Raw genomic sequence first — 23602 nt, 5'->3', positions numbered from 1 at the left:
ATTAAAAGATTGACCATTTGCTTGTGCTTTAAGAGTGGCGGTTCTTCTCTGTTGATGTCAGTTTGACAGCTTCAGCCACAATATTCTTAAACACGCCTTACCATTAGTTTGCTATGAGGAAATGATATGCAAAAAGAAAGCCCCGCCCCCTGCTCAGTAGTCTGTTTCAGTTGGAAGTACATTACCATATTGAAATAAGTCTCATCAACTTTAATTTAGTTTTGCCTTTAATGTTGTGTCATCATTCTCTAAAGAATTTGCAAACTCTATTTTTTGGTTATTCCATGTAATTACATTGTAAATTTGTTGTCTAGGTTTTACTTTCTGAGCTTGCTGAGCATTCTGGGAAAGTTGAGGACCTCAAGAACCTTTTAAAGCAGCTAATAAGAGATAATCCCGACTCTCCTGAAGTAGACACATGGAAACGTCAGCTTGAAGACATTGGTCAGTAAAGTGTTTCAAAATGTGGTATTCCTGTGGTATTATCGTCGTTCTAGCAATTAATAACTATAATGACCGAATCAAAGATATTCTGGACATTTCATTTGTTGTCAAAAGACAATCTAGACAATTCTATATCCATATTTGAGAATATATTTTACTGTCATGGATATTTTTTCTTAATATTGCTTTCCCACCTAGACTCCCGATGGACAAACGCCAATCAGACTGCATCACAGAGACAGACTGAATTGGAGGCGTGTGCTGATAGGCTGGGTAATTTTACAACAGCCGCCAGTCAGCTTGGACCATGGCTGCGGGAGAAAGAGCTGATGATGAGTGTCTTAGGCCCACTGAGTATCGACCCCAACATGCTCAACACACAGAAGCAGCAAGTACAGGTAAACTGCTTTATAATGTCTTGTTGTTTTTCTGTGTTACAACTCCTGGTCAGTCTAGGGGAGTGGGGTTGACTCTTGTCCAAGGATCTGGTTAAAACAAACACGCAAAAAAATTGTACTCAAAGGAACGACCACAAACAAAAATTGCTGTACAAATAAAGTCATTTATTACAGGTGGTGATAAGTGGAGCAGTTTGTGAGATATTTACAATCACAACATAACATAAATTAGAAAGACTGGCCAAGGGTGGCGCTATAGCAAAGAAACAATCAAAACTAAACAGTCTTACTACAATCAAATCCCCTCTAATCTATTCTAATAGACAAAAATACATGGGTTGGCGCTCACCCCCTTCCCTAGTGTATCTCTAGACAGTTGAACTCCTATGTGTTGAAATGTAAGTCACGTGACCTACTATATAAAAATATATACTTGTAGTGTGTGTAATTGTGTGTATTGTAATTATAAAGTAAATATTTTAGTCATATTTAATTTCTGCTATATTTTCTTTATGACCGTCAGTTCATGCTGCGTGAGTTTGAGACACGCCAACCCCAGTTTGACCAACTGACCCGGGCTGCAGAGGGAATCCTCTCTCTGACTGGAGATGAGAGATCGAGAGATGAACAAGACCTAGAGGAGGTGAGACGGGAGCTGGCAGACATTTCAGCGCAGTGGGACGACCTCACCTCTCGCCTCAGCGGCCGCTCACAGCAGATCGACCAGGCACAAGGAACAAGCCAACACTACCTGACCCTTCTCAGAGAGCTGTCCCAGAGCGTGGCGGATCTAGGCGAAAGGCTTGATGCGCAGGCCTCTCTAAGTGCTCAGCCCGAAGCACTGCGTCGCAGGCTTCAGGAAACTGGGGAGATCCGCTCGGAACTGGAACAAAGACGGGGACAATTGTCCCAAGCTGAACAGCTGTGTACGGAGCTCAGCGCAATTGTGGCTGAACCATATCTCAGAGACGAGTTGCACAAGAGACTGGAAAGCGTGAGCGGCCCCCTCAAGAACCTAGAAGAACGGGCTGGTGAGTAACATTTACTGATATGCAAGGTCAGATATGAAGTTGAAAGATAGGGTTGGCGATTTTAGAGAGGCTATCAGTTTCTAAAGATAAAGATCCTGCCAGTGCTGGATGATCAGTGAGTATGTTTACATGGACACCAATTCTTTAATAAGATTAATACATTACTCTGATTAAGAGTTTTTCATGTAAACACCATTTTATCATGACCTCAACCCAACTAACGTCATAATCGAACTAAAGAGAAATCGAATTAATGCATGTGGAGTATTCCTATTTTAGTGGCATTATTGATATGCAGTACAGACATGTAAACACCGCAATCAAACTATTAACGTTTTGTGGTACTTTTAGCTACGACACACACACAGGGCAGTTGTCAGGCATTTGACGACAAACAAATGAGAATGGGTTCAAGCAAAAGATCACTATTTTGGTACGAGTAGGAAATTAAATGGACATTATGAAGTTCCTTGACTTTGAAGAGAATTTATTAACTTTAAATGAAATGTGCTTGACAATTTGTATCCGCCATCGTCTGTTTGCATGCATAGTGTGCAAAATTAGCTTCAGTGGTTGAAAAATTTTAAACCAAACACCCAAAATCTCACATGGTGACATGACGAACATGAACTGTTATTGTGTAAAACATTAAAAGAAACTAGCATTGAATGGTTATGTAATGATGTTAATCAAACTATGCACTATGACATGAAAAACAGGAACATAAAACATTCAAAAAACTCATGTAAACACCTTAATCATATTATTGTCTTATTCAGATTAAAGCAAATAATTAGATTACTAATGCCCATGTAAATGTAATCACTGTTTACTGCCATCACTCTACAAAACATGACAGACAAAAGCAGATGCAGACCGGAGACCAGGAGTGGCAAAATGATAGAGATTCACCTTATGTTCACCAATGAGACAACAAAGCAGTCCAAAGTTCACAGAATTACAGTATCAACAAAATAATGGAGCATATCCACCAAAGCGTTTTCCTCCTTAGGCATGCACATCATTTCTCTATGGTTTTTAATGAGTGTCGCGTTTTTAGAATACCAGCAGAATGATGGAGCACTCTCTGCTTGCCACTTTTAAATGCACTGACAGTTCTTGTCATTTTTTTAGATTGCACACTTAACATAGTAGGCAACCTAATATGGTTATTAAAAAAAAAAAAAAAAAAATATATATATATATATATATATATATATATATATATATATATATATATATATATATATATATACGTATATGTGTGTGTGTGTATATATATATATATATATATATATATATATATATATATATATATATATATATATATATATATATATATATATATATATATATATATATATATATATACTTATATGTGTGTGTGTGTGTATATATATATATATATATATATATATATATATACATATATACATATATATATATATATATATATATATATATATATATATATATATATATATATATATACGTATATGTATGTATATATACACATATATATATATGTATATATGTATATATATATGTATATATGTATATATATATATATATATATATATATATATATATATATAGAGAGAGAGAGAGAGAGAGAGATATAGATATATATATATATAGATAGATATGTAATTTTTAACATTTATATATGTTTTCTTATCAGCAAAATTGTCCACAAATTTCTGGGAATAACCGCCACAAAATAATTTTTCGCAAAAAATCACAAAACAAATCGTGAAAAACTAGAAGGTCTGATAAGTGTAGACCACTTAACATAATTGCTATTCAGTCATACTCTTTATTTGTTAACAGCCATAATGTTTTGTGCATGCATTATTGTTCATAATAGTAATTGTCAATCTTTTCTGTCTTCTTCCAGCTGATGGCTTGTCTCAGCTTCAGGCCGCTCTGTCCAGCACTCAACAGTTCCAGCAGATGTTTGATGAGCTTCGTAGCTGGTTGGACGGAAACACTGGGAATCAAACAACTGGGATGTCCGAAACCCTCCCTTGCCAACCTGACGCTCTGAAGACCCTTCTCACCCAACAAGAGGATTTCCAGCGAGCCATAGCACAACAACGCGGATCCTACGAGCTTATCCAGGCTGAGGGAGCATCTCTCCTGGCATCCCTTCCTGCGGGAGATGAGCGGTTAGCCTTACAGACTCGCTTGAACAACTTACGGCAAGACTGGGAGGTCTTAAACCAACATGCGTCAGAGAAACATTGCCGGATAAAAGAGACACTGACCCGTGCTGAGCTGTACCAACAACATCGCAATGAGCTTGTGCCGTGGATTGCGGAATGTGAGGTAAAGGAGGCAGAAATCAACCCATCGCTGGATGCTGCTGTCTTAGACGACTCTTTGCAGAAGGCTAGACAGTTGAGTCTTGATCTGGATCGCCGACGACCACTTTTAGAGTCTCTGAACACAGCAGCCGATCAGTTGCTGGAGCAGAGCTGCACTGGCGAAGAGGAAGTGAGAGATGAAAAGGCACAGCTCAATCGTAGAGTAGATGGGCTCTCAGAGCGACTGCAGGGACGCACGGCTCAGCTTGAGGAGTTAGGAAGCAGATTGAAAGAGTTTGAGGATGGCAGACAGGCTGTGGAAAGAAGACTAGAAGCTGCCAGGCATCAGATCGAGGTTCAAGAGGCGCTTGGACCACAAGCTTGTAGCAACAAAAGCCTGGAGCGTCTGCGAAGCCAACAGGAGCTGTTAAACTCTGTACAGCCACAGGTGGTGTACCTCCGAAATCTGGCTCAGGGACTGCTGCAGGACGCACCCCAGATATCTGCAGCCGGCCAAGATGGAGGCCAGAAGCTGCTGCAGCAAGCTTGCGATACGGAAAAAGAGTTTGAAGAAGTTACTGAGAAGGTGAGAGAATTTGCACATGATCAGGAGCCCCTGGAATGTGTCAGAAGGTTATATATAAAACCCGATCTGTAGTTGTGTCTGCGTTCATGTCGTGTCTGCTGAAATAAGACAGTCTTTTTCTGGCTTGCTCCAGATTTGTCTGGTCTTGTCATTTTCATATCTTGTAATCTTTTAATTTATTGTAGTACTACTACTACTACTTTTATTTTTAATGCTAATAATACAAAGACTAATGGTAGTAATAACAGTAGAAACAGTAGCAGTAGTAGTAGTAATAGTAGCGGTAATACTGTAGTAGAAGCGGTAATAGTAGTTGCAGTAGTAATAGTAGTAGTGTTAGTAGTAGTAGTAATAGTAGCAGCAATAGTAGTAGTAGCAGTAACAGCAGTAGTAGTAGTAATAGCAGTAGAAGTAGTAGTAGCAGTAACAGTAGTAGCATAGTTGCAGTAATAGTTGTGAAAGTAGTAGTGGTAGCAGTAATTGTAGTAGTTGTAGTAGTAGTAGTAGTAATAACAGCAGTAATAGTAGTAGTTCTTGTAGTAGTAGTAATGGTAGTTGTAGTAGTGATATAATTAATAGTTGTAGTAGTTGTAGTAGCTGCAGTTGTAATACTAATAATGTATAATTATACTCAGATTTAGTATAAAAGCATAACTTTAAATATAATTTATAGGCCTAGATTATTATAGTATATTATTCATTCTTTGAAAACAAGTTCACAGAATTCATCAATCCTTTCTTGAAAGTTGTTTTCCAACCAAAATGATGTCATTCCCTGGAGAATGATGTCATCGAGGAAATAGACTTTGTCCTTGCAGACTTTCATGAGGGAAAATAAAACGTGAAAAACAGGAATAGTCTCTATTTATTAAAAATATTCATTTATATAAAAAGTCAAAATAGAAATGAAGAAATGTACCTATTCATGGTAAATTATGGGTTCTATGTTAAAATAGCTCAGGGAAATAGCCAGAAATGACAGCATAAACATAAAAACAAAACCAGTGAAATGACTAAAAGTTTCTCATATTGTGATATATATTTTTATTAATAATAATAATTAAAAAAAAATATATATATATATATATATATATATATATATATATAAACGTACATTTTGTATACAGTACATTTTGATATATTTGGTAACATTGGGAAACCTGGTGTCTGGTGGAAGCTTGAAAATTCAGAGCGTTATAAGAATGCTCTCAGGTCTATTTACACATATCCTACGTAGCAAAATTTCTTTGGCCCACCTCTGGCCCACACAATCAGCTTTTGTGCCTGGCCCACATGGTGCAGTGAATTACAGTACATGACTGGACTAAGTCTGGCTTCCATATAAGGGCTAAACATGGACCTTATCTGGGCCTAGTCTCAGCCAAATTAATAACCCCTAACTTGGCATCAACTGGGCCAGCTATGGCCCATGTTTAACCATGGTCTTGAAGCCATATTTGGTGTGTCACGACTGCAATAAAATTGATAAACCCATGAAGCATTGCACTTTAGGTGCATTATTAATGGCCATGGTTAATAATAACATAATTTGTAAAATACTGTAATGTAGGTTAAATTCAGTTATTTTGCAACATACAGGAAACAATAGATTAATAAATCTTGATTGTTTCCTGGATCAAAATAAAGGCACTAGAAGATGCAAACAGCAGGATGGAAATTACGTTGTGCATCAAAATATTGCTATAATCGAAAAATAATTCAAATGTATTTTAAATGTGGGTCAAGATGGGCCAAACTTACATGGCCCACATTTCAATTCTTAACATCTGGGCCGAATACTACATTTTACATCTGACACATTTCTTGCGTGCCACCTTAAACACGGTGCCACGTCTGTCAAACCTGGGCCATGTTTGTATTACAAAGCCAGATGAACGCCTGCTGTTCCAGCTGTATGCCAAATCAGGGCCAGACCACTTTGCTACATGAGATGTTAATAAAAAAGTAAAATAAAAAAAATTAAAAAAAAGACAATAAAGTTAATAAAGTAGACAAATGTTCATAGGTAATAATAATAAAACAAATGTTATTTTTTAAAAATATAATAAAATCAAAGAAAGAAAGAAGGAAAGAAAAAAAACTTAAATGTCTTATTTAATTACTGCAGCTCTCTAATGATTTTAAATGCTGCTTTAATCCTCACTTGTAAGTTGCTTTGGATAAAACCGTCTGCAAAATAAGGAAACGTTCCCTCTCTTTCCCTCCACAGACTGAGCAGTGCTGTTCATCATTGGAGTCCCGGTTGCAGGGTGTTGGAGAGGTCCAGTCGCGGGTCCGAGATGTTTTCTCTCGCCTGGCTGATTTGGATGATGAGCTGGACAGCCTGAGCCCTGTGGGACGGGATGCTGACTCTTTGGCTTCACAGGCTGATGCCGTCAGAGGCTTCCTGAGTCGACTCAATGCCCTGCGCTCAGAATTGGAGAATCATGGTGGAGAATGCACAACTATGCTGCGTCGAGAGGGCAGCTCTCCTGATCTTCTGGCTCTCAGGAGAGAGACCGAAGCCCTGAGCAGACAGGCAGGCAAGCTGGCAGAGCGAGGCCAGAACCGACTGGCACTCATAGAATCTGCAGAGGAGCGCGTGAGAGAGTTCTACGCCCGTCTGGCTGATCTGCAGGCGCTTCTGGGCCGGGCAGAGGAGGTGCTGAACACACAGGCTGTGGTGGGGACAGAAGTGGAGGTCATCAAACAGCAGCTTCAGGAGTTCAAGGTAGGAAAAGATTTAGCAAACTTTACTTTTGGTGTGTAAGGTATTTACGCTCACATTGTGTGATTGCACTAGTGTTCGCAAACAGTGTTCTAAGGTTTCAGTCTTAGTGGAGCTCTAAAATAAACATGAGCTCATGTGGTTCAGATGATTATTTCTTGTTTTTATTTCGATATCTAAACAGTGTCTAGAAAAGCTGTCATACTAGGCATGGAGCGATAACCGGTGTTATGGTTTACCGTGGTTTGGAAAAGTCAAGGCAAAAGTGTTCTGTTATACCGTACCTAAGATACAGTATATGTAAGGTTTTGTATGTCTTGTAAAGGAATCTGTGCTTTTGAAACTAATGAATGTAGTTGATTAGTAATGATTTATTTAACCTGACATGTTTACTGCTCCAAAATATTATAAATGTTTCCTAAGATGAAATGTATAGTAGGGCTGGGCGATTAATCAAGAAGTAATCGAAATCTACATTCAAAATCTGTAATCGATTAAATTTTTCCAGGTCAAGTTTTTCCAATGACTTCTCTACTGTGTTTGGAGTCAAGTGACCCCGCTTTAAGGCTAATTCATTCTTATTATATTATGATTTATACTTGTATTATTCTGATATTAGAGCTGCACGATTAATTGTTAAAAGATTGCGATCTCGATTCGACCTCTAGACAATCTTGATCTAGCATTTCTACAAATCTACCAATCATATTTTCAAGTTCAGGAGAGAAGCAAAGGCAGCCGCACAAGTCTTCACATTGTATTAACTACGTAAGTTAGCTTAGCAACATAGACACCTCCAAATGGTGTTGAAAGAGTCACATACTGTCTCTATAAGCTTTAATTCACCCAATTGAATTTGTGTCTTCATGTATTACTGTATTCGCGGCCGCGAAATCACACATGACGTGAGCTGCTGACAGTGAGCTGTTACCACAGAGAGGGCGGGCACGCGCCTGTGAATGAAGTCTACTCTAGTAAACAGAACCTTCATAGGCTGTAAATAACAAAAAAAAATTTTACCAAGATATTATATAACTTTTTTTTTTATAGAAGTTACCCCAATACTGTAAAACTGTAATATTTTTATGCAAGATTATCACACCATCAGAATCTTATATCGGCCAATGTCATACCTAATAATTATGGTGTTGAATCAACCAACCTACTCCGACATTCACTGAGCAATGATTTGCAGATTATGTTCCAGAACCAGTGCTCAAAGCAAGCTACTACATGACAGTGTATGATACCTGCCAACACTCTCGTTTTCCAGAGAGTCTCATGTATTTCAGACCCATCTCCTGCCACCCTCTCATTTTGGTATTTCTCCTGGAAAACTCTTATTGGTACAGAGTATCCGATCGCAGTGGCTGCCCGAAACTCGGTGCATAGTACAGTTACTTAGCTGAGTTATTCAGACACCTCAGCGTACACCTAGACATCGCCCCAGTTGCACAATTTGGTCCTGTATGATATATATTATTATAATATTATTATTAATTATTAACTTTAAATAATTTTTATGTTTAGTTGTTGTACTTAGGGTGGCAAGGTAGCTCAGTGGTTAGCACTGTCGCCTCACAACAAGAAGGTCGCTGGTTTGAGTCTCGGCTTGGTCAGTTGGCTTTTCTGTGTGGAGTTTGCATGTTCTCCCCGTGTTGGCATGGGTTTCCTCTGGGTGCTCCGCTTTCCCCCTCAGTCTAAAGACATGCGCTATAGGTGAATTGGGTAAACAAAATTATTCCGAGTTCAGACTGCGTGTTTTTCAAAGTAGTCGTGTCACGGATATTTTCACACTGCATGATTATCTGGGTTAGCGTTCTGTCTGTGCTGTGTGTACACTGTAGGATGGATCGGTGACAGGAGAGTTCACACTGCATGACTTTAAAGTAGGAAGAATCACAGACAACTTTGTCCAAACTACGTCTCAAAACCAAACAAACGCGAGAAGTGACATGGAAACAGCTCAAGGTCACGTAATATATCTTTCGTTGTTAACTACATAGTGGAAACAGAAGGCATCCACTTCCCATCCACTCATCTGCGATTCTCTCATGTATCGCATCCATGATAGTTCATACTGTGTGACTCGCGTGAACGAGCACCGATTTGCCTGTGATTTCAGGCATTGGTCAGCGATTTTTCAAAACCTGTCGGTGAGTCAAAATCAGGGCTAAAATCATGCACTCTAAACCCGGCGTTAGCTGTTGTGTATGAGTCTTTGGACTGCGGGGCAACTCACTAACTTTGCTTAACAATAACATCTACTACCATTGTAATATTTTACAGTAGTTGTGATTTTGAGATTCGCTGTAAACTAAATGTGTGATTAAAAACACATTTTACTCCGCAACTTTGAATCTGTCCAATTAAAATATTCCATAGTAATATATCATAATATAATAATCTACTTAATTAATCATTCGAAAGCCACAATGTAGTATTACTTCAGTGAATTGTGCAGCCCTACAAGAACCTTTTCATAGAGCAAACCACTTTTTCCCACATGGACACACTGACTACCCAAACCTACTATTCAATCAGAATTCAGATCCATTCTCTAAACTCTTACCTCTTAAGTGTGTGCTTTTAAAAATAGAAAAGTAAGGAAAAATGGGTCCAGATCTGTGCACCACTTCTAGTATTTGTATAACTGCAGGTTTAAAGCTCTCCTCCCTGGGTAAATCCTCTTTTCCCGACATGTTCTCGCTATATTGTTCTTATCATTCTGGCTGTGATGGTGACGAGAGAATAAAGAGAGCTGTGTCCGCACTCAGAGTGGGCTGTTGGAGTTCACCTTTACTCCTCTGACTGTCTGATGAAACGTCTGTATCTCTTACTCATGCCTCTCGAGGGTGGCGAAAGAAAGCCGAGTGTGCGAGATGAGAGGTGTAGGTGGAAGTGGGAAGGAATGGAGCAGAGGAAATGACGGATAACGGTGGGCGACTAAGACCTCCAGGAGCAGGACAGTGAATCAGTGCTGTTGAAAATGTGTCTTGCTGAGACTGAATCATTCCATCCTCCGCCATGTTGGATTGCTCAGCAACAAAAGTATGACTAGTTTCATAGGTTTGGAGTGCTAGTGACCTTTAACTGAACATTTAATGAATTTAAATTAGAGGTAAATCTTTCAATGCGGGTTTTTTTTTTCATAGCACGCCACTGCTGAGTGCTGGCAGTGAGAGCTCATTAACAGTGCCACTACTTTGATAAACATTGAGCTTAATCTGACCGCACGATTAATCAATATGGGAGAGGATGCAAGAAGGTCATCTACATAAAAGCAGAATTATAGGGGTGTTTGACCCCCTAAATAACGATTGAACCCTCCTGAAGGACGTCAAAGCAAGATGTGTGCTATACCAGTCTGTATCTTACTTTATAATTATAATAATAATAAGAGAAATTTGATCTCCCCTATAATACCATTGACAATTCATAATCAAGCCTAAAGCCTCATTCACAATACGAGTGACTTGCAGCAGCAAATCGACAAGCGACCATTCATTTTTACAGAGAACGAGCGACTTCCGGCGACCTCTGTTTATGCGTGTGACAGCGACCGTTGGCAACCAGGTGGGCGTGTCAAGCAACGCAACAAAGTTGAGAATCCTTCAACTTCATGCAAATGAAGAGTGACTTTCTTGAGCGACAGCCAATAGGAGCACCAGTAGAGCTCACATGATCCTCTCTCAGCTTGCTCAGAGGCCGGTTGTATTCGTGCTGTATAAACCTACATAGACACAGACACTTGAAGCGGGTAGTGATGGGAAGTGCGGATCAGTTTACTGACTTGGAGTCTTGTTTATGAAGATGAACACATTTTTTTCGATTCATTCATTTTCTTTTTGGCTTAGTCCTTTTATTAATCTGGGGTCACTACAGTGGAATGAACTGCCAACTTATCCAGCATATGTTTTACTCAGCCCTTGCAGCTGCAACCTATCACTGGAAAACACCCATACACACTCATTCACACACATACACTACAGACAATTTAGCCTACCCAATTCACCTATGACACATCTTTGGAGTTGTGGGAGAAACTGGAGTGTCTGGAGGAAACCCACGCGAACACGGGGGAGAACATGCAAACTCCATGCAGAAACGCCAACTGAACCAGTCGAGGCTCAAATCAGCGACTTTCTTGCTGTGATTCGATCGTGTAACACACTGCTCCACCATGCAGCCCCCATTTCATTCATTTTGCCAACATAACAGTAAATGTTATGCTTCCAAACACATCTGCAACTAGCCCAAACGTTGATCACACTACAAACAAGTTAAAGCTAGAATGCTACTATACAATGCAATGCTACTCTACTAAAAAAGAGAAAATAATGCTTCATTGTTTACCTGGTGTTTTGTCTAATATTAGCTCTGCTCACTGCTTCTAGCATGACTTCAAATTTGAGTCATTCGTTTATTTGACACTGACAGTCCTATATAAGCTTAACTAATAAAACAAATAAACAATAATCAAATAAAAATGGCTTTCAATGTATAACCTTATATAATTTCCCCTCTGGTCTCTTTTTTATTTTTTACGTTATTTAATTTAAATGTTTTATTTTTTTTTTCTTTCACGCTTTTTTTGGTAGAAACGCTTAATACTTCAATACCTGCGACTCGTTTGTGTTCTGAAATCCAGGCATAAAACAGAGAGATGAGATGACATGACTGCAACCAGCGAGGCCTAGCTGTCACTTAAGTGGCCACGCTCTTAATTATGCAGACTTAATATAACCTAATAAAAACTAAACCAATCGTTCGAAAGAATTCGCCCTCCTCACAGTTGTCATGAAGGGTAATATTAGCTACATGCACCAAAACCATCTTTTGTGCCAGGCTGTAAACATGTTTTTATCAGCTGTAAATTTAGCCAATTTAGCATTGCAGTCAGTGAACATCTGAAGTTCCTGGAGCCAACCCCCAAAGGCGAGTCGATGAATTACAGTTTCAGTTACATCCGTATTGGCTTCAAAAGGGGGAGTGGGAGGTTGCCGCTTGGATTAAACTCTAAAAGGTGCAGTTTTAAAGAGCTGAGCTGAAACTTAACACACAAAGGCAGAGAACATCAGAGACTATTTTACATCTTGCAAATCCTTCCATGATTTTGATTTAAATTATACATTAAATTATTGCATTTAGTATCTACGTTTACAACATCCCTTTAGTATTTTTTTTTTTATCCATACCTGAATGGGACGTCTTGTTTTTGACCCAGACATCAGTGCAGAATTCTTGACTACGTGCGTTTTCCATTTTTGAGTATCGTTTTTCTACTCCCTGTCTGCCCACATGCCTGTCTCATAGCTTCACTCCTTCCACATCTCATCTGATCATGAGCGTAGCAGTCTAATAAAGCTCTCCATCAAATCTTTAACAATATGGGCCAACGCACGCCATCACTCATCATCCCCTGTTCTGCTTTCATTCATTCTCTTTTATTCTCTCATGGCTGTTAAATGGAGTTGTGTTGTATAGATGTGTTTTAGAGTCAGACAGCGAGAGGGGCAGAAAAAAAAGAGAATGAATAGAGGACGGAAGAGGACGTAGCTGAATAAGAAGTGGGTGTTGTCGATTTGGTCAAAAGAGAAGCTCTTGTGAATGCCCAATCGATACAGGGGTGAAGTGGGGGTCTGGAATTAAGTCAATGCCAGAACAGTGTAGAAAGTACAAAGGGCTTCAAAAGCCTTGTTGACATTGAAAATCTGGAATACACTTGGGATACACAACTGTTACACAATTTTTTTCTGTTAGAGAAATTTGTTAAAAAACATAAAATTTAAGTTTATTTTTAGGTTTTATTTATAAATAGTAAAACACATAACAAAAATATACAAAAATGACAACATCAACATGCAACAATAAGCAAATACACTGAAGAATACTTTAATCAAAAGAAAAAATCGAAACAATATGAAACGACGAAAAAATCTACGTGAAATACTAGTGACACTTCTGAATTACATACAGAAAATACAGGTCTACAATATGCTGACCAAAACTAGCATCCAGTACCAAGTTGGGGGTGGGGATTTAATCAGAAGGAGCAGGGTCAAGCTAAAGAGTTTGGACATGTTTGCGAAAGGGTACCCACAGTTTAACGAAAATAGTGCTAGGAAGGTGAAAAGAGTACCTACTTTCCTCTAATTTCATAAAATAGAGAACATTTCTTATCTGAATTTAAGTTTGCTAAATTATCCTAGGGGCGACACGGTGGCTCAAGTCTGATTTATACTTGTGCGTCAAGCGAACATGTATGCTCCAGCACAGCCTCCGCGCGGTAGCGTAGCCCTTGCTGTGGCTGACGCCAACGATGACGTGCTCCTCTCAAAACATGTAACTACATGTTGCAACAATACTTAGTGCAAGCCCTGTGATTGGTCAGCTTGGTAGCTGTGACTAGTGTGGGTAAGAACTGAAAGCTGCGCGAACCTGTTGGAACGAGTGTTTGCAAGTGTGAGTCCAGTAAAGTAGCTCCAGATGGAAACTATTGTTTTGTGTTTACCCTATGATTAAAGTTGTTGCACGTCTGCCGATTCCCGACTGAGCGTGTTATAGCTACATGTACATTAAGGTAGCATTCAGAAAATACAAAACGCCTACGAAGAAACACGACACAGAGGAACATCAAATCCTACTGCCAGCTAGTGTTTCAGAAGTGTTATTGCAGAGCAACACAAACAGCACGCGGAAGTTTAAATGCACAACTAAGCATATGATAGGCTTCGAGGCATAACTCGAAGCAGAAGTATAAACCAGCCTTTATCATTTAGCAATGTCACCTCACAGCAAGAAGGTCACTGGTTCGAGTTCCGGCTGTTTGCATGTTCTTCCTGTGTTGGTGTGGGTTTCTTCCAGGTGCTCCTGTTTTCCCCACAATCCAAAGAATTGTGGTATGGGTGAACTGAATAAACTATATTGGCCATAGTGTATGTGTGAATGAGTGTGTATGGATGTTTCCCAATACTGTGTTGCAGCTGGAATCGCATCCGCTGTAAAACATTTGCCAGAACAGTTGGTGATTCAATGCGCTGTGGCAACCCCTGATAAATAAGGGACTAAGCCGAAGGAAAATTAATGAATGAATGATCCTAGTTGTCATTCTTGTGTCTGACTGAGCAGAGTGAGTGGTATAATAATTAAGGCAATGGAAAATTACTGATTCCCCCATTGTCTTGTGACCTTCAGAAGTAGACAACCTTGCATCTCAAGTCAAATTTATATAGACTCTTGGATGGCCTGAGGGGGAGAAAATTATTAGCAGATTTTCAATCTTGGGTGAGCTGTGCTTTAGTTATACTGCGTGAGCACAGTTTGCAACAGAAGGACATCCCAAATAAAATAGTGTACAGTGAAATCATTTTTACAAGTGGACTTTTGAACCCCACTGTATGTATTTCCAGTCTTGTGGTTATTTTTAGAAAACTGAGGAATGAGATCTCATTCATCACAAAGGGGAAGACAGGACAACGATGAATAAAATGTTCAAAAAGACATGCTTGGGATCCGTCCAAGTTGGCTGAAAGCGCCTGTCGTTTTTTTTTTTTCTTCATCTTTACTGCCCCATTTCTCTCCTTTCGTCTATCACTTTGCAATGATACATTTTGGAGATAAATTTAAGCACAGCCCTCATGTCTGCCATGAGATCGTCTGCTCTCATTTTCGTCTCTCTCCACGCAAGCCAGACTCCATTTCAAAGACACCAAATCCAAAATGATGTCATTGCTCAAAGGGGGCGAGAAGGGAGGGTGATTCTGAGTGTGTGTGTGTGTGTCTGAGAGGGTTTTTTGTTGTGTAAGCTCCGTCGGGGCAGCTGCGGGGGGCATGGGATATTAAGAGAAGGTGTCAGATTAGTCAGTGTCATTGTTTAGCTGCTCAACAATGAGCGTATTGAGATGTCGTGGAAATGGTTGTGGAGAGGGCCACTTTTTACTCTTGTGACTTCAGGACTCGCCAATGTCGCCTGCCACTTCCTGTTGAAGTACATCCTCATATTTAGCAGCGCGTTGGCGTGTGCTTTAGTATGACATGTAGACACAGAAGGTGTGTTTGTATGTTGCGGGAGTGTGTCCCCAGGTCCATGTGTGAGAATGTTTCTAATTCCACTCCATGTGGAGCGTCCGGCATCCCAGCTGTCTCCCCACCCTCGACCATGCGAACACACTCACATAAGCAGGGTGTGGTTGGTTGCCCTCTCTCCCTAAAATTCCTGTCCCTTATGCAGCCCTGTGCGGTCCCATGTCACCCTGTCCCAAAGCAGCTGAAGCTTGAGCCGGCGGGGCGGGATGAAGTGCTAGACTGGAGTAAAACGAGGGCCTCCCGTCCAACTGGGAATTCCTCCGCAGGGCTGTTGGGATAAGGGAATGGCTTCTAAATCACATCAGGTTGTCTGTGCTGTCCTCACCCTCGCCGCTTATATCTTCACTCCTTATACTCTTTCCATCCGTCCATCACTCCTGCCGGTTTCTCTATTTTTATCAGCCTCTTTTTACGTAGTTTGTGTTCACTGCTTTTCTTTTGCAATAACAACTGCGCAGACTGTGTCGTGACCTGCCCTGCCCCCCATCCAAACCTTAGGGGCTTCCCTCCAACTCATCAGTCTTGTGGCCTCCAAGTCACATGAAGTTGATTAGCACTGATGGAAGAATGGAATTATTATTGTTGATATAAAGTGATGCAGATTTTAGTAAATTATAATCTATGAGACTACTGTTCAATTCAATTAATCTTAATTTCTATAGCGCTTTTACAATGTTGATTGTGTAAAGCACACTAACATAGAAGCTCTAGTGAATTGAAACTAAGTCAGTCCAGTTTTCAGGGTTGAAGTTCAGTTCAGTGTGGTTTAATTGTCCCTGCTGAACGTCCAAACACTGAAGAGCAAATCCACCGGTGGACAGCTCCACAAGTCCCAAACCAAGGACGCCAATGGCCACAGTTGCGAGGAACAAACTTCACGATTGACGAAAGTGAAGGAAAATAGCTGTATGAGGTTTTTGAAAAGATCTTTTGTATTAAGTCTGTTGTGACAAACAATTAAAGTCCCTGTAAAATCCTAGAAAGTCTTTTTTTAGATGTTAGTCTTAAAGATAGCTGTAACTTGCATCCAAAACCTTGACAAAAGTTGCACATGGAGAGTAATTGAGGGTTACCTACAGGTGGTTTGTCAAGCCCACTCACTTGCATGAAGCACACTGGGAATAGCACACTAAGAATCTCCTACAATTAATTTTAACCAATGCTAACATTATCACCTCAGTTAAAAAAATTAAAAAAAAAAACATAGTTTGACATTTGCTGACAATGAATTTTACCTATAAGACTTGAAATGGGACATGATGTTTGCTGCCTCAGAAAGCTTTTGTGATTATATCATCTTTCACCTATCTGATGTAGTTCCCATTTTCTACCTCAGAGTAAACGTTCTGTAAATCTACCATTTTTTTTCGAAATTGACCCCATTCTATACATCACACACTGGCATCTGGGTGTATGTGTGTTATGTCATCCTCTCTCCAGCCGTTCCCATTGCCTGATATTGTTTCAGCTGTTGTGCATTACTTCAACATTCCGTAGAATAGCCCACTTTCCCTTCCACTTACCTCAATTAGCTCACCAACAGAAATAAATAGGAACTTTATGTCAACAAAGTTACCCCATTGGCATTTGAAAATAATTACAAAGATAATAATCAGCGTAATGACCAGACGCACAAATGTGAGAACGAGAGTTGTTAGATTTTTTTTTACAAAATAACAAATAGTTTTAATGATATACACATATGAAGTAAATGACAAGGTTATAATAGTTTGGGATTTTTCATTAGTCCTAGTTTTTATTTAGTTTTGACTTTTGTTTTAATTAGTTTTTAGAGGTAATTTTACTTCTAGGTAGGTAGGTTTTTAATAGTTTTTATATTTTGAAATCATTTGGTTTTAGTTCATTCTTTATTAGTTTCAGTGTTTGTTTGTTTTTTGTAAAGTAGGATATTGTTCGGTTTCAAAGTCATCAGAATAAAGATTGTATAATAAAAACTCAACCAAAGATAGGCTACCTTTTTTTGGACACAAGAACACTACTATCTACCACTACCATTTACTTATCCTCAAATTCAAATACAGCAACCTACAAGACAGCAGCCTTAAGTAAAATATGTGTGCAAGGCTGCTTCTGAGGTTAGGTACACTTTAGTGCATGGGAAGTTTGAATCTTTAACACGAACTGGATCTTTTATGACAATCTTCCCAAGTTTGGATGTACATATTACATCACAATGATCTAAAAATTTTCTTACACTTACATTTTGCAACTCAACTGAAGCATGATTCACTTATCTAAATTCCATTACGACTTTCTGTTAGGAAATAAACGTACCGTTTGTCTGATCCTGTCATTTAAGCCCTTTATTATCAGTTCACCGCTTCTCAAATCTGATTAAAGTGTACTGTTCTAATAGCTGAATAACTCGGTATATATTGGTTTATTTTAAGTCAGAAGGTGGTATCAGGCATGTTAGTGAGTAAGTTGTTTGTCAATAAGTGCTTAACGTTACTGGAGAAGCAAATCGATTCAAATGATTTAGTTTGATTTGTTGAATTAGTTCAACCAGTTCACTTAGAAGATCCGGTTAAAAAGAACGTTTAGTATGCGATTGCGATTACTAATAAAGAAATAAAACCCATTATTGGGCACAAACGTGTTGAAGTAATTCTTTTAAGTGTCTGCTCAGGTCGTATTTAATGCTGTCATCATGCTGCTGTCATGTCCAGTTGTTGTTCTTGTTGCTGGAGCAACAGCAAGGATGACTGGAGGAGGACCGGCTTGATCTGGCCACTGCCGTCAGGATAACAAACTCAGGTGCTGTATGGTAGCGTGACGTAAACTTGCTTCAAAAAGGCTTACAGTCTGTATTAAATACATTTACAAAGACCAAAACGAAGGACCTTTTTGCTATAATTTTAGTTGCTTTCAGTAAGTTTTGTATGTACACAATACAGTTTTAGTTGGTTCTAGTTTGTTTTTTTTTAACTCCATTTTTTTTTATTTCAGTTATCGAAAAAGTTTTTTTTAATTCTAGTTTTGTTTTTTCTTTCATTTTCGTTAACTATAATAACCTTGGTAAATGTTAGCCTAAAGGTTAATGGTGTAAGTGTTTATGTCAACATTGAAGACTTGCTTCATTGCTTAAATACTGTGGCAGGAGCAGATTCCTCTGTCATTCTTAACAGAGGTGTTTGTATTCCTGCCTCTGCTCCATACGGCTTTTATGTCTGTGGCAATGAGAGAGAACAATGCACACATTGAGTTATTCAGGTAAAGCCTGGTGGTTAATTATAAATCTACTGCTGAGATAGAGAAAATGAGAGACGTGCTACCTAGTAACCAGTGTGGCAAAGGGAACGAGAAAAGAGGGGGGTTGATGAACAACTGAAACAAACAGATGAGACTTTCAGTACCTTTTTAGCACAATCAGGCTGAGAGAGAGAGAGAGAGAGAGAGAGAGAGAGAGAGAGATTGAGTGGGCAAAAATATCAACCGGTGTTCTGTTTAGGCAACAAATAGCCCACTAAAGAAAGTAATGCCTTCTTAAACCTTGTGCTTGTTTTGCTGAATGAACACCAGTCATTAAAGAGAGGCCATTTTAGTAAAACACACAGCGCTAGTAGAGTTTTACCTATTCTATTCAGTCCAGGTCCAACAAGAGAGTCTGTTTAGGGGATTTTAGGGTTTAAACCCCTCCCTCTTCCTGTCTGAGTCAAGACTGTGACTCTTTAACCAGGCGTGACCGGCCAAATGACCAGTCACTGAAAGAATGAAGAAAAGTAGTGTGGGGGAGCACCAGTCATGAATTTAATTGATACAAGAATGTTTTATACGAGTTACAAAGACAGGATGGGTTTAGATTCATTGTTTTGTCTTCTATACAAATGAATTTGAGTATTACTATTATCTGCATGTTGTGTCTGGGATGCACGTGTGTTTGGGTTTAAATTAGCCGAGTAACACAACTCAATGAAATCTAGTTTGATGTGGGTCGAGGGAGAGAGCACAAGCACCAGCAAAGTGGACAACAAACCTCTTTTGTTTGTGTTGGAAGCAGCCATGACAGCTGCAACCCAACTGACACAGAGGGGAAAGAGTTTATAAGAAAGACAGAGTATTTAGCTTGCTTGACATGCAGGCCACGAGGAGTGTGGTGTTTCAGAGCAACAGTTAGATCACTGAGGATGAACAAGCCCCTCCCCCCTTTTCGTATGTGTGTGTGTGTGCATTTTTCAATTTTTTTGCATGCATTTGTGCTTCTTGGGCTACAAAGAATAAGCAGACATGCTTTCTGTGTTTGTTTAGTCAAAGTTTACTTATTACTCACTAACCTTATTTGAGACAGATCCCAAATGCATATGACTTTCTTTCTTAGATTCTGCTGAGCACAATATTTATGAAGAATTTTCCATCCAATCACAATGAAAAGGCACTGAAGCCTTTCAGCTGGGACTTGAGTACATTACATTAGTCTTTGAAGTGGTATGATTTCTTTGTCTGAGAAGAGCATATAAAATCAGTTTTTTAATTATGGTTAGGGCTGCACGATACAAAAAAATCATTACAATATTTTGTTTTTCTGCAATATATATTGCGGTGTATATTACGATTGTTAATATGCTATGATATATATTGCGATTATAAATATTCTGCGATATATATATATATATATATATATATATATATATATATATATATATATATATATATATATATATATATATATATATATATATATATATATATATATATATATATAGCGATTGTGAATATTCTGTGGTATATATTGCGATCGTGAGTATTCCACGATATATATTACAGTTGTGAATATTCCACAATATATGTTGCAGTTGTGAATATTCCACAATATAAATTGATATTGTAAATATTCCGCAATATATATATATATATATATATATATATATATATAGCGATTGTGAATATTCTGCGATATATATTGCGATTGTGAATATTCTGCGATATATATTGCGATTGTAAATATTCCGCAATATATATAGCGATAGTGAATATTCTGCGATATATATTGCGATTGTGAATATTTCGCGATATATATTACAAATGTGAATATTCCACGATATATATTGCGATTGTAAATATTCCGCAATATATATAGCGATAGTGAATATTCTGCGATATATATTACGATTGTGAATATTTCGCGATATATATTACAAATGTGAATATTCCACGATATATATTGCGATTGTAAATATTCCGCAATATATATATAGCGATAGTGAATATTCTGCGATATATATTGCAATTGTGAATATTTCGCGATATATATTACAAATGTGAATATTCCACGATATATATTGCGATTGTAAATATTCCGCAATATATATAGCGATAGTGAATATTCTACGATATATATTGCGATTGAATATTTCGCGATATATATTACAAATGTGAATATTCCACGATATATATTGCATTTGTGAATATTCCACGACATATATTGCGATTGTAAATATTCTGCAATATATATGTCGATAGTGAATATTCTGCGATATATATTGCGATTGTGAATATTCCGCGATATATATTACAAATGTGAATATTCCGCGAAATATATTGCAGTTGTGAATATTTCACGATATATATTGTGATTGTAAATATTCCGCAATATTTTGCAATTGTGAATATTGCGCGATATATATTGCAATTGCGAATATTCCGTGATATATATTGCAGTTGTAAATATCCTGCGATATATATATTGTGACTTTGAATATACTTTTACAATCATTAGGAAAGAAAGCATAATTTAAACTGATTTCGATAAATTTTTAAGGGAGTGAATCTGCACAAAAAATAAATACTCACAAAATAAAGTAAATGAAAGATGAAAACAAAAGGACAAACATAGAACAATAGATAAACAGTGAAATTTAATAATCAAATGTAAAACAACACTATATAGACTTCAATGTAAAATTAAACACAATGAATCTTTGTTAGAGTGGACAACTTTGTAATTTCTTGAGTCCAAATGGTTTATTTTTACTTTTTAAAATACTTGGCGTCCTGCGACGTGACTATTGCAGATTATCTTATTGCGATATTGATGCTAAAACTATATATTGTGCAGCCCTAATTCTGTCTGTTTGTCAAGGGTTCAAGGTTTAATATAAGTCTTTTTGTCTCTTCATAATGTGTCTGTAAAGTTTCAGCTCAAAACACACAGCAGATTATTTATTATACCTTTCAGAACATCAGAATCTTCTGCTTTGAACACAATGTAGCTGTTTTTTTTTGCCTGTGCCTTTAATGCCGGTTCTCCCCTCCCATGTGTCTGTTCGAAAGTGCTTCTCTGCCTCTCTCTGAATGCATCAGATAAACAGCAAAGTGACAGACATGAAGAAAGCAGATTTCACGTAACATTAAAACTTTCCCAATGATTATTCGATGTATTTGTTGTGGAGTTAATTCAAGTCTTTCTGCATCAAGTCACACACAATGTTGGATTCTATTTTAACGTCAAGAATTTTTTTTTTTTTTTTTGTAATTTTGTGTCTATATCACCACAATATGACTGTGGAAACACTATACCCAAACAAAGTTCTGTCCAAACAGCTTACAAAAGGTCATAGGTGCTCTTTCAGAAGATTCAGCATTTAATACAAGTTTTATTGACTTTTTATTATATTTTTATGGAGCTTTTTCATCCTTTTGAAGCTTGAAAGCTTCAGTTCACATTTATTGTTAGAGCATGAAAAGGAATATAAAGAAAGGATATAGTGAGATGTGATCTTCGCAATAAAACAATTTTAAAAAGAGCCGCAAAACACAACATGCCAACAAAAATACTCTTCCTCACATCAGTTGTTTCTATCTCATGCTGCTCTGGGTTGGTAGTGGAATTTTCATTCATTTTCATGTTATGTTATCCTAAAGCCCCTCGTCAGAGGCCCCAGCCCTCCCTTACGTTCTCTCCTGACAGGATTGTGTTACAGAAGGGTAGCAGACGGGAATGCACAAGTGGGGTGTGTGAATATGGCAGACTTTTGTATGTCCTTCTGTATTGTTTTGCCGTTACAGAGGGCCCATCAGAAAAAGGAGGGAGGGTGTGCGGGTGAGCAGCGAGAGGGAATGTGTGCAGGGGATTTTTTGCTTCCACGTATGGCAGTTTATTTAAGAGGAGAAAGAAAGGCAGCCGTTATTACTTTAATTCCTTCTCCCAAGCTCCCTCCTCTTTCAGCTTGACCACTCCTACTTTAGTTATCATTTCCCTCTCACTTTGCCTATCGGTTGTCTGTTGAGCTTTGTTTCGCCTCAGGCATTCGCTCTTTTTGTGTGGAATTGTGCAGCTGATTTAGGTTTATGTTGCAGAAAAGTAATGAATACAGCAATTCTAACCTGAAAATGAGCTGTCTGTTTTGACTCCTCAATTGACTCATTGAAAGGGATCAATTGAATCATTGAAGCTTGTTGTACACATGATTGAACTAAACCCTCGGGAAAGCATGTTGTCCTGTTTCGTTTTACAAAGATTTGCAACATTTATTATGTGATTAGCTGCTCTTGTTATCCAGTCATTCTGCAGAAACACGTCAGATCCTCGGATAGGCCACTCCTCCTGACTTTAGGGTTCCTCCTCCCTCTCACTTTATCTTGAGTTTGCTCCTCTACCCTTGTCTCGTGGGTTTTTTTGGAAAGGGAAACCAGCATGATTGGACCACTTCCTGTGTTTTAATACCAAAGCAGGAAACAGAACAAACAGAGCTGGATTCAAACAAAAACAGAGAGAGAAAGGAGGGAACAAGAGCAAGAGAAAAAAAAGAGTCGAGAGCGCGCACGCGTGTGTGTGTGTGTATGTATGTGAGAGAGAGAGAGAGATAGAGGGAAAGGGGGAGTGAGCACGAGAGAGGAAAACTGGGAGATTTTTTTAGCAGCTGCAAACCATTTCAGCTGTGTAGTGGCTTTACAACAGACGCAGAGAAAAGCGAGTATGAGAAAGAAAGTCTGCACAAGAAGAAATCAGAAAAAAGAAGAGCAAGAATCTTGCGTGAAGCCTAGCTGGGCACTTGTGTTTG

At 38.4% G+C, this 23602-nt stretch overlaps 1 protein-coding gene across 41 annotated transcripts in view; it reads left to right on the top strand.

Moving 5' to 3' along the window:
- macf1a (microtubule actin crosslinking factor 1a) overlaps positions 1 to 23602 on the top strand; it is a 311815-nt gene that overhangs the window by 228141 nt on the left and 60072 nt on the right. For all 41 annotated transcript variants that reach the window (XM_073931813.1, XM_068215319.2, XM_068215321.2 and 38 more), the window contains 5 exons: positions 315 to 444; positions 643 to 842; positions 1366 to 1873; positions 3771 to 4765; positions 6996 to 7496. In XM_073931813.1, the coding sequence (XP_073787914.1) occupies positions 315 to 444; positions 643 to 842; positions 1366 to 1873; positions 3771 to 4765; positions 6996 to 7496 (2334 nt within the window). The remainder of the gene's footprint in view (positions 1 to 314; positions 445 to 642; positions 843 to 1365; positions 1874 to 3770; positions 4766 to 6995; positions 7497 to 23602) is intronic.

This window comes from Danio rerio, chromosome 19 (genome assembly GCF_049306965.1).
Source record: "Danio rerio strain Tuebingen ecotype United States chromosome 19, GRCz12tu, whole genome shotgun sequence".
NCBI lineage: Eukaryota > Metazoa > Chordata > Actinopteri > Cypriniformes > Danionidae > Danio > Danio rerio.
Note: the sequence above shows the minus strand (reverse complement) of the source record. Positions and strands in the feature narration are given on the sequence as shown.